The 12,914-nt window shown below is 42.0% G+C and overlaps 1 protein-coding gene across 1 annotated transcript in view; it reads right to left on the bottom strand.

The window, feature by feature from the left end:
- The window catches only part of VTCN1 (V-set domain containing T cell activation inhibitor 1), a 49,466-nt gene that overhangs the window by 15,806 nt on the left and 20,746 nt on the right, over positions 1-12,914 (bottom strand). The window contains exon 2 of the mRNA XM_069478910.1: positions 2,205-2,269. Coding sequence (XP_069335011.1) covers positions 2,205-2,269 — 65 coding nt within the window. The remainder of the gene's footprint in view (positions 1-2,204; positions 2,270-12,914) is intronic.

The raw sequence follows: 12,914 nt of genomic DNA, 5'->3' as shown, positions 1-12,914 counted from the left end.
ATTGAAAAGATATCTGCACTCCTGTGTTTATTGAGGCACTGTTCACCATAGCTAAGATTTGGATTCAACCAAAGTGTCCATCAACAGATGAATGGACAAAGAAAATGTGGTACATACATACCATGAAGTATTATTCAGCTATAAAAAGAATGAAATCCTGTCATTTGCAACAACATGGATGGAACTGGAGAACGTGAAATAAGCCAAGCACAGAATCTCCCATGTTCTCACTCATATGTGGAGCTAAATATTAAAATAATTGATCTCATGGAGAGGAAAAAAAAAGAAAATGTATTTAGTCTCCTCAGTCACCAGGAAATAGAAATTAAAACCACAAGATTCTACAATATCCAGTGTTGGTGAGGACATGGAGCACTGGATCTCATGCACTTCTGGTGAGGAGTGAATTGGTAAACCACGTCGGAAAGCTGAATGACAGTAAAAGCTATTTACTGGATTTTTGGACATATTCTTTTATGAAGTGCTTGTTTTAAGACTTTAGAAAAAGAATTAAAAGATGATCAAATAATTCAGGAAGAGGAACATTAATAAAGATAAAACCCAAAATCAGTGAAAGAGGAAAACAAATCAGAGGAAGTATAAATAAACCGAAAGCTGGTTCTTTCAAAACTACTGTAAAGCTAGCAATACCTGTAACCATGTAAACCTATTTTAATATATGAGATAGAGACAGAGAGAAAGAGAGAGAATGAATATGACAAAGATTAGGAATAGGAAAAGAGATAAAATAACATAAAACGAAGTGAATTATAAAAGAATATGAGAATGAAACAGACCAGTGAATTCAGAAACAGATCTGCACACATACGGATATTTGATTTATGACAATGATGGCATGAGAGAGAGAAGTGTGGGAACGACAGTGTTTTCAATAAATGGTGCTGGGTTTACTGGATAGCCACGTGGAAAAAGGGAATTTTGACCCCTATCTTGTGCCATGCACAAAATTAATGCTAGATGGCTTGCAGATATAAATGTGAAAGATGAAACAATAAAACTTCTACAAGATAACCTAGAAGAAAATCTTTATGACTCTAGGATAGACAGAGATTTCTTAAACAGGTTATGAAAATCTCTAAATATAAAGGAAAAGATTGATGAATTGGACTAAACTAAAATAACTTCTGTTCATTGAAAGACATCATTAAGAGAGTTAAAAAACAAATCATAGAGTAGAAGAGATTCAACAATACATATAACCAAATTGCATCCAGAATATATAAAGAATCACCTAGAAATCAAAAAGAAAAAGATATTGTCTACACACAATAAAAAGTGGACAAAAGACAAAATATATATGTGTGATGATAAAGAAAGTAGGGAAGGGTGTAAATGTCATTTCTAGGCAAACACACCTATAGCAAGTCTTCTTAGCTTAGGCTTTGTGACTCTGTTGAGTGGCATCACACCCACACAGGAGAGGAGTGATGGAGAGGCACCTGGAACTGTAGAAACTGAATTTATGAAGTGACAGCTTTGGTCACAGACTGAGTTAAAGGTATTGGCCTGAGTCAGGTGGTTCATGGGAAATAAAGCAATTTGCTTCAGAGAAGACAGTTGCTGGCCTTACTTAACTCACTCATTGTCATAATTAATGTGACATCCATAACAGATGACTCAGAGAAATGGTCTACATGGAAGAGGAAAGAGAAAGATCTTCCTAAAACTGACATCAGTTAGCTGCATTTGGAAACTAACCATCCACACCCCAATGGCATCTGTGTCCTACATAGTACAGTAGTCATGTCTAGTTTTCTCTTTATATAAGACCCCCGTGTACAAAGACTTGATATTCTTTAACACTTCGACTGAAGCTTCATTGCAAAGAAATCATCTCTGTAGGTCAACCATGGATAGAATGGCTCAGATGCAGCACTCTACCTGTGATCCCAGAATGACACCTTCAGCACTCACTGGTAGATGGACTACTGATAAACATCTCCTTTGATTCTCTCAACTAGCTTCTGAAGTGGACATTATTTCTCTACTCTAAGAATGAGGAAACTGAGGCCCAAGGAGTTAAATGACTAATGTGAAGAGCACACAGGAAGTAGAAGAGGGAGTACTCTGCTCTGAAGCTCTCTGAGTGCAAGCGCCACGCTCTTTCCACACTACCACACCAAGTGATTCGGACTTTAATGGTGAGGGGTGAATGGATCGTAGTAACCCAAGAAACCACATACCTGAAATACCAAAGCCAATGATGAGTACAATTGCTCCAGCCAAAATAATGATGATGCTAATAATGCTATGGAAAGAGAGAGAGAGAAACAGGAAATTACTTCTTCATTCCATTTGACCTGGGTACACATCTGTCATGGATAAGATGTGCTACATAAGGCATCACAACTTTTTCTTCCATATAAGTTCCCTCCTAGAAATAGGTACCTTAGAGAGGTATCTCAGTAATTCCATCCCCATCCTACTGGGGCTCCACGGTAGATTAAAGGAGTGGCCTTTTCATCTGCCTGTGTCCTCTTACTTTCCTATTTCCAGATCAGGGAAGACTGTTGGGACAAGATGGATGAAAGCATCTCTATAATGCCAGGTGCTACCTGAGGGCGACTGGTCCCATACCCAGCCTACCCTGAGCACTGCTGTCCACCCTTTTCTATCATTTGTCTACCTGTCTTGTCTCTTTCCACAGATTTTAAACTCCACTAAGGACAATGGTCATGTCTTCTTCACTTTGTACCCACTCACACCTAGTCCACTGCACCCCATTGGTCCTCAGTGGGAGTTTTTCTCTTGTGAAAAATAATACATATTTGCTGCAGAAAGTTTAGAAAATCTAAAGAAGCAAAAATAGGACAATAAAATCACCTGTAATTCCATCATCCAAACACAACCACTGTTAACTTTTTGATATTTACCCTGCCAGTTTTTAATTATTAATAACAGATTAACAAATGATACTTTGGAAATAAATAAGTATTGCTTATATCCACTAAGTACTAGAATTATGTGGCAGACATGTTGTTCCAAGCAGCATTTGTATTATATTATTTATCCATTCAATAACCCGAGGAGAAGAACAAATTTATTATCTCTGTTTTATAGATAAGGAAGTGACATGGGGAGATTAAGCATCTTCCCTAAAGTCACACAGTTGGCAGGTGGCAGAGCTGAGATTAGAATCTGCCTCTTGAATCTCCACTCAGCTACCTCCTATGTTTCCCAAGGGTAGGGGCTCAAAGATGGGGCGTGTCTCTCCTCTCTGCCTAGGGCAATCCATGCTCCGTGAGGAGACACGAACTTTAGCTGGTGAGAGTGACTCAGGCAGAGCAGAGGCACAGGTCAAAGCGGTTCTTGGGAAACCTGCCCACTGCTGCCTGCCCTGGTGCCTACACCATCAGGCAGGCGTCCTCAGCCACCCTCTCACACTGCTGCCAGTTCACATGCTCCCCACGCCCACACTAATGTTACTCAATAGGCAGGACAAAGGAAAGACACACGGAGGCAAAGAATGATGCTATAGAGAGAAAAAGGAAGCATGAGGCGTTTTACTTTCTGCCCTGAATAGGCTCATTGTACCCAGCTCCCCTTGGCGGGGTTGGGCCTGCCAGACAGAAACAGCAGACTGACAAGAAACAAGTTAAGTAAACAGTTCTTCTGAAGGTCAGGCCCTCCTGAGGTGCAGTCAGGGGGCAGCAAGTGAAGCTTTTTAAATAATAGGGCATCTGCTAAACTGATTCCAAGACTACATCTGACCACTTCCCCTCTCTGTGCAGCCTCAGTTCTTACCCGTCCAAGTGTGTAAGAACAGCTAGACAAACTCATAGTGAGAGACACCATCTGGCTCTCTCTACTCAGCCAGACAGCCAACTTGCATTTGTGACCCTGGGTTTTCACTTACTTTGGGTAAATTACTTCATCTCTCTGAGACTCAGTTCCTTTATCTGTAAAACAGGAATAAGAGTAATTCCTGCTTTGCCTACTAAAAGGTATTATGGGTTGCATGTGTCCCCGCCCCAAAAGTCATATGTTGAAGTCATAACCCCCAGTACTTAAAAATGTGACTTTACTAGTAGAAATAGGGTCATTGCAGATGGAATTAGTTAAGAAGTCATGCTGGAGTAGGGCGGAGGTGGGCCCCTAATCCAATATAACTGGTGTCCTTATAAAAGGGGGAAATTTGGATACACACTCACACAGACACACACACAAACACAAAACAGGGAGAACACCAAAGATTGTCAGCAAACTACCAGACGTTAGGAGAGGGATGGAATAGATTCTTTTTCACAACTCTCAGAAGGAACCAACCCTGCAGACATGTTGATCTTGAACTTCTAGCCTCCAGTACTGTGAGAAATAAATTTCCATTGTTTAAGCCACCTAGTTCATGGTACTTTGTTACAATAGCTCTAGCAAACTAATACAAAAGGGTCATTTTAGGGTCAAATTAGACAGTTAATGTGGCATAATTCATAAAGGGCTATTCATGTATTTCTTTTTACTATAAATAAATTTTACCTGTAAGCTATTTGCTGTGAGTTCATTTATAAAAGCTATAACTTCTAAGGAGTGGAGGTGTTGGACAGCAAAGACACTGGACAAATACCTGGACACTCACCAGAAGGAGGGGGACAACGGAGGTTGTGTGTTTCAGTCAAAGCAGCTGAGCCCCTCTGCACCCGCAGGCCCACATGTTGTCCTTCCTGTGAAAGCAGAACCTGCCATCTGTCACCAGGTTCCCCATCCAAGCAGGAATCACCTTGAGGTTTGTTCTGAACTAGTATTCCCCTGGGAAACAGCTCAACCTCTAGAGCTTGGAAAGAGAAGCAGGAACTATAAGGGCAGCCAAATTAAATAATTCCTCTCTGTTGCTTATTAATTTTTTAAAAAGATGAATAAAATATTTCACATAAGGTGTTCTTCTTACGTGGCTCTCTGGTCTTTATTCCCAGAGTGATTTCCAATGACTATGCTATAGGAAATTTTTAACGTAAAACTACGTCCTCTAACCACTGCGTTGAATTCACGATGCACGTTTGTTACAGACTCCTTACAAAAGGGCCCAAACAAAAATCAATGGTTTTGGAAGACTTATTCATTTAGTATACATTTATTAAGTACTTAACTATGTGAAAGGCATGGTGCTAAGCAATATGAAGGAAATATAAAGATGAAGAAAACAAAGTCCCTGCCCTTAAGGAGCTTATAATTAAATTAAGATAAGACATACACATACACACACACACACACACACACACACACACTGCCCTATTGTATGTAACAATACAAGGCACAGTGTGATCAGGGCTTCAATAAAGAGAGGAACAAATTCTCACAGGAATTCTAGAAAGGTAGGAAGTATTTAAACCTGGGGAAACAGGGAAAATCCAAGTGCATTTCCATGAAAAAATTTCAAAGAAAGTGAAGAGAAAGACGTTATTCAGAAGTATATTGAGCTAATCTATGCTGCTACACACTCTGTCCAAGGCAGGAACACAAGGAAGAGTTGTTATTTCTGCTGCACTGGGGGAGGGCTGTGGGAGGTCAGGGTCACACTTTAGCACTCTGGGCTGGGAAGAGCTTTCAGAGGCTGCATAACTCACAGCCTCCCAGGTGAGGGACCAGCTTTGCAGCCTAGAATTCTCCCAAACACATCCACCCTACCCGAGGATGGCCATGTTCAGTTCCTTCACATGTCTTTGCTGCTGCTGCCATCTTAGGCAGCACTTGAAAGAAATTAGGCATTTGTTATGTGTGTTCCTGAAAAACCTCACATTCTGCAAAATCACACAGTAAAGGTAACAGGGCTTGTAGGGAAAAAATAGGGTTAAAGGCAGACCACTCAATACCTATGCGACTTTATAATTGGTCTACTAACAGAAACAATAATTGGTACCTGGGGAGATAACTTGGATAACTAAGGCAGGCAGCTCAGTGGGACCAGAAGCTGCTTCTGGGAATATTAAAAGTGCACAAATATAATAAAATAAACATGCTGGTTTGCAGGTGTTGTGAGCCAGTGGGGTTGCTGTGAAGGTGGGTATAGGGGAAGTGCAACCTAGGACATGAAAGGCCAGGATGTGCTTCTATGGAGAGGAAGCCCTAAGTATAGGTGTTCATTCATTCAAAAATTTTTAAAAAATGAAGTAAAAATAGAGCTGAAAGCCATGCTGAGCCTTTCCCACTGAAGTTGTCATTCTATGCTATTTCAGCTCTACTTGCCTTGAAAAAAATGCATACATGTGAACCAACACAACTTCCATGTTGTACTGTCATCATTTCTCTAGTTTCTAACCACACATGAGCTAATTAGTGCTACATATTGCAGAGATAGACTGCATCACTGTAGTACACATCAAGAAATAAACTGGGATAGAAACACCTGTCTCTTAAGGACAAACTTTGATTGTGTCAGAGTCCATGAGGTGGTGGTAAAACAATAGCTAATGCTCATCGGGAATGTTCTGTGTGCCAATGCTCTACATACAGCATCTCGTTCAATCCTTACAACAACCCTATGAGGCAAGTACTGCTATCATTGCCTTTTTACGTGTGGGAAAACTGAGGCTTAGGTTAAGTAACAGATGGAGCTCTCACAGCTAGGAAGTGGGAAGGTCAGGTTTTAAACCCAGGAAGTATGACTTATGAACTTGAGCTCTTAGCTATCAGCCATCCTTCTAGAAAAAGTCCCATATGGCAGGAGGCCACAAGTTTAGAGGGCTCCTCTCACATCCACCCCTGTATATTTCCTCTAGCTCGTTTTCTGAAAACAAGGGCTCTCTGGATCTGCTATAGGGTGTATAGAGCCCTCAGTCTGGAAAACATAAAATGCTCTTTGTTTTATTCAAACATGAATGGTTTCTATGTTCTCAAGTTTCTGCCTCCTTCTCAAACACTGACAGAACTGAGAGATACCACATTCCTTATAGATTATTAGTTTAGCTCCACTTGTGTAATTAATAAATGTTTAAAATTCTGAAAACTAGATTAAATTAGCAAATGTGTGATTAAGCTGAATATACCAAGTAGAATATTTGAGTAAATCAAGTTGCAGTAAACATATTACTTTGTTTATATACTAACAAAGTGATTAGGTTTATAAAGAATGCTGAAATTGAAGACATTTATTTCAGCATATACAAAAATGCTCTCTTTCCCCCCTCCATAAAAGGGGGAAAGGAATTATTTTAAAACATTGTGTGGAACAAAGCACTGGGCTTCAAGGTAAAATTATCTATTTCCTAGATATTGATTAGTGTGGGTTTCAGGTTTCCGAGACACTTAGGTTATTGTCTACTCAAGTTTTTGGGTTTTTTTTTCTTGAAGAATCCAGGGTATAGAGTATGTTTTTGAGTCTCTAGCCCTCTCCTCTTCACTTCTTTAAGCTGGTAACAGTTAAGGCCAGCTTTGTTCTGGGAAACCGAGAGCAGGAACATCAAGAGTGGTGAGCAGAGGCTCAAGAAGAATTTGGCAAAGGGGAGGAGCCATTAGCTGAGGTTGAGAGGTGTGTGTGAAGAGAGAGGGCATCCTTTCTGGGCAGCCCTGCTCTGTCCACATAGCTTTAATGGCAATGATGGCCAGGCTTTGTGTTCGGGAAATGGAGACATAGTATTATGGATTCCTCCAAAGCACAGGCCCTAGGATTACATCATGACCTGGGTCCCAGAACCACAAAACCGGGGAAATATGGCCAGCAGATAGATTTCTTCTTGTATGCCAACAATCATTCAAATGATTAGTAGTGGTGGCCCAGAATATTGTGTTGGAAAGGATGGCAAGGTTGCCTCTGGGCTCACAGGGAAGAGTACCACCACTGATTAGTGTTTTCCAAGTGAGCATACATGGCGCATGCATGCCATCCCTGGGTTAGTAGCACCATACGAAAGGGGGCTTTAACCAACTACTAACTACAGAACTACCAGTACTTTAGGCTAATTTAGAAATGTAATGACATTACAGTGGTGGTGTTAGCTGACACTCTCCTATATACATTTTTGGCCCATACTTTAAGAAGAACACTGATTAAGATGTATATTTAGGACAAGGGTTCTCAACCTCAGCATTATGAGCTACTTGGGCTGGATAATTCTTTGTTGTTGGGGGCTGTCCTGTGCATTGGAGGATATTTAGCAGCATCAATGGCCTCTACCTTGCAGATGTCAGCATCACTCCTACTGCTATTGCAACAACCAAAAATGTTTCCAGACACGTCGCCCCAGTTGAGAACCACTGATCTGGGAGAAGTGAGACCAGGGTGGTGATGTGATTAGGAAACATGTCTTTTGAAAAATAGTTGAGGAAACTGAGGTGGTTTAATTTAAAGAAGAATAAATGTAATGATGTCATTTCAGTACTTGACAGGTGCCATATGGGCCTGTTTTCCATTACTCTGGGGAAAGAAACAAAGCTATTGAGTGAAAGTTCCAGGAGATTAGGTTTAGATTCAATATACAGAGCAACTTTCCAACAGAGCTCTCTGGTACTGGCCTGATATTGCAGAATTCCCTGTCACTGGATGTACATGTTTAAGCAAGGGCTGGATAAACACTTAGGGAGAGCAGCAGGTAGGGAAGAGTTTCTAGCATCAGATAAAGATTTAAACAATTTTGAAAGTCTCTTTCAATTAGCTATATGATTCTGTGATTGGATAATCCCTGGGATTTTCTCCGGTCTTGCCTTCACCACTGTTGTGTATTCTGTGTATGTCTCCTAAAAGCTTTGCTAATAATATAACAATAATAGCTAATATTTATTTGAGTACATTGCCTCATTTATCTCATTCAGTCTCCACAACAGCTCTGTGAGATAGATACTATTATCTTTGTTTTGCAGATGAGGAAGTTGAGGCCTAATGTTAAGTAGCTCCCCTGAGGACTCACCCCTGGGAAATTAGAGCAGGATTAGACTCAGGTCCGAGATGCCATTATCATTGATCTTATTCATTATCCTGTATTTTATTATATATAAATCCAAAGTTTTATAAATCTCAGGGTTCAAATCAGTTGCCAGGCTTGTATTTCATGCAATTGTAACCTATGGAAGGACAGCATGCATAGTTTTACATAGATGGAAAAAATTCATCTCCCCCTGGAGGCATCTTTTGTCTGAGGCTCTGGAAAGAAAACTGGAAGGGGACTATCAGCTGGAAAATTCCAGAATGTTGATAAATACCTTTCCTTAAACAATATCTGAGTCTGCAGCAAAGCCATTCTATCTATTCTTAAGCCTGCTCTATTTATAACTGTCCCCCTGATTGCCGTGAAGCCCACATTAGCATTTCATCATTCTTGCGTACACCGTTTCCCACTGGCACAAGCAGAGTGAGACAAAAGTCAATACAAGGTTGATTACTAGTCCTTTTCCTGATCATACCTGTATTTCCTGTTCCTAATTACTCTCACTGCGGAGAAAAAAAAAAAAAAATTCCAGAAGATTCCTGCAGCAGTATAACTGATCCCATTGTGTTTAATAACAAACACATTTCAAACCTTTTATGGCCCCTCCCACAAAGTGCCTGTACTGTTAGAAAAGCCGGGTATTCCATAAGCAGTCTGTGTGGTCTGAACTGAAACAGCCTGATTGCATGTCTTCCAAACTGGTGGTTAGGAGAGATTTCCAGGGGCGCTCACAGCACGGGCACTAGGGTGAGGTCTGGCTGCTAATGAACCCTTCCTTTCATGACCGGCTGGCCGGTGTGGTCCTGGCTGCTCTTCCATTCACCTGACTCCTCTCCACCGTGTCCTGGCTCCTGGCTCTGCCCTCTTCTCCTACCCCTGAGCACCCCTCCTCCTCCAGCCCACGGATAAGGGCAGGAGCACTGCTCGGAGACAGCCTGATCATCTGTGGAATGGATGAAACAAAGAGAAGGCGCAGCCACCTCCCTCCCATCAGCTCCACAGAGAACCCAGCAGCACTGTGCTCATCCCACACCTGCCTCCACACCCAACACCACTTTTCCACAGGACTGTTGTGAGGCTCCAAAGAAATAAACTACGCTTTATAAAGTGTAAATATTAGCTGTTATTTTTAAACTGTAAACGTTAATTTTTATTTTCACCGCTCCTCACTATCCCCAAATTTAAATGACTTCAGATTGCTTATAAAGTTCAAACTGAGCCTGGAATTTCAGACCATCCTAAAATGCTCCAAGCTATTTTTCTAACCCTTCTCCCTTTCTGAAGCCCTGTGTTCTCCTCTGTTCATTGTCCCTGTAGCCCTCTGCCTAGAATACCCTTCCACCTCCTCTTGGGCTATCCAAGCCCAGCTCAGCTCTGTCACTGTCCCTGAAGGGTCCAGCCCAGAGTATGCTCTCCCTTCCTTTCCTTAAAGGATTTAAGAAGAGTGGGGCAGGAAGGTGAGCCTCTGAAGGCTGGACCTGCGAGAGAGGTGGAGGGAGGGCAAGGCCCACACTAGGGTTTAGGGTGGGAGCTAGGTCAGGGGGAACCAGGCCCCAGCAGGTCTGAGGAGAGGACAGGGTAGGCTCCCTCTGGGGAGAGTACATGTCCATTTTGCTCGTCCTCCCATCAGTCACCGTGGTGATAAGTCACCGTGATCTGGGCCTCAGGCAGATGGATGGCCTGACAGAGCCAGTGATCTATAATCGAGATTACCTTTGCAACACCCTAAAGCCACGGTGACTGTTCTGACTTTTCATTCCTTTTCTTGCCTTCAGGAAACCCATGTCTGTCACCGAAGAGATTCAGAGTAGTGCCTGGGCTGGGATTAGTTTGTTGTTCATTCATTAATAAAGCTGAAAACAAGTACATCTATTACCCTCAGAGCTTTTCTCTACCAAAGAACATGCACCTGTCTTAGGCAGTCTGATTTCTTGTTCTGAAACACGGCACAATGTCATATTTGTAGACCCCAGAGCTTCTGTCATCCACTCTTTTCTTTCTTTCTTTTTTTTTTTTTTTTCCCCAGTAATGCCAGAGAGTCTTCCCAGTGAAAAGCAGACCACTGGATCCTGGAAATCATTAGGGGATATATTTTTCAGTCTTCCCAAGCTCCTACCAGGAGTTCCACTACAAATTCTTGCCTGCTAAGACCAAATTCTCATATTTTAGACCCGGGCACAGTTCTGCAGGTGTGACTGTGTAAGGCTTGTGAGAACTGGGGTATGAAAATCAGGCTGCCAGACCCATCCCGTAGGGCCTGGCTTGCACAGCTAGAGACCCTGGACTGCTCTGGACCATGACCTCCCTTGCCTGCCTGAAATAAGGATGGTTCCTCCCCAAGGCAGGGGAGACACTCCTTGTCCTAGGATGGGCAGTCATCCTTGAGTTGAACCCTTCTGTGGGCCCGTCCATCTGTAACAGACACAAAGGAAATCTCCCTGGCAGTCCAGCCTGGAATCTGTAGTCTTCCTATGCCCTGGAGCTGGGCTTCAACCCTGGACCTTGGGATTTCAGATTCTGCTACTTGGTCTTTTCCTTCTGGTCCAGCCTGATTTCCAGGGCACTGACCTTATTTTTCTCACATAGATTTCAGCATTCCCCCTGGTAGGGACTCCTAGCCTGATGCCATATGCAAGAAGGGCTTGCTGTGTCCTCCTGTACCTACCCCTACCTCTGGTCCCCAACCCTCATGGGTCACCCTGACCCACTGCAGCCCAGGGCCTGGCACTGATCAGGGATGCATGTCAGGGTGCTTACAAATCACAAGACTTCTGTTTTATTTTCTGACTAAGACTTCCACACATTCGGATACCTTTTTTTCAAAAAAAGGAAAAGATTCTAAAGTGTTGATTTAACCATAGGAAGTGAAGAATGCATACTAATCCTAAAAGTTGAAAAAGTTTGAACACAAATATAAGCTCAAGAAGAGTTTACATAAATTTGTGAATTCTTTATCCTATTTCTTTTCCCATTTCTAGCTCCCCACATTCATTATAAACTACGCTGGGTCTCTAAATATGCCAAGCTGTTTCTTGCCTCTATGCCTTTGTTCATGCTATTTTTCAAGTTCTTGGAACATGGTGGGAACTCACGAAATCGCTTGCTGAATAAATGCTCCACCTTACAGACTGCTCCTCTCAGAGCGTCTAGCACATAGTCTTTAAAATAGGTTGCATTAATGAATAAATAAATATCCATACTGTGCTACCAAGGGAAACTAACACATTCTTAACTTCTGAGAAGCTGCTTATGGGAGAAATTATTGTTTATCTTCCTCTCTAAAGAAAAACAGTCTTTTAAAAAAACTGTGGCCTGTGAAATCTTGCTGCTACTATGAGTTATAACAAAATGCCTTGGAGGGTTGGACGTATAAAACCTGGCTGGCTGTAGTCAAGCAGGGAACTTGGAGAAAGAAGTAATTCATAATAGCCATGCTTGATTACTTGTTAAACTTGAGTCCTCTTGGTCATTTCTCTCCACAAACAAGGTACAAAATAGAAGTGTCCCTCTAAAAGAAAAAGAACTTTGGAGAGAATGAAGAGTTAAATTTCCAGCAATAATGCATACTAAATATCCATTTAAAAAGAACAACCTTACTAAAAAACACTAAAAATTAAAAAAAAAAAAAGCCAGGACACATACATTTTTGAACATTGCATTTGCTGACAAGAAAAATAAGGGAAATTTTCAGAGGTTAAAAATGCCAAAACAGGCGGGGCGCGGTGGCTCACACCTGTAATCCTAGCACTTGGGAGGCCGAGGCGGGTGGATCGTTTGAGCTCAGGAGTTCAAGACCAGCCTGAGCAAGAGCAAGACCCCATCTCTACTAAAAATAGAAAGAAATTATCTGGCCAACTAAAAATATATAGAAAAAATTAGCCGGGCATGGTGGCGCATGCCTGTAGTCCCAGCTACTCAGGAGGCTGAGGCAGGAGGATCGCTTGAGCCCAGGAGTTTGAGGTTGCTGTGAGCTAGGCTGATGCCACGGCACTCTAGCCCGGGCAACAGAGCAAGACTCTGTCAAAAGACAAAAAAAAA

This window comes from Eulemur rufifrons, chromosome 8 (assembly GCF_041146395.1).
Source record: "Eulemur rufifrons isolate Redbay chromosome 8, OSU_ERuf_1, whole genome shotgun sequence".
In the NCBI taxonomy this organism is placed as follows: Eukaryota; Metazoa; Chordata; class Mammalia; order Primates; family Lemuridae; genus Eulemur; species Eulemur rufifrons.
The sequence above is the reverse complement of the archived record's forward strand: the minus strand, read 5'-3'. Positions and strand labels throughout refer to the sequence as shown.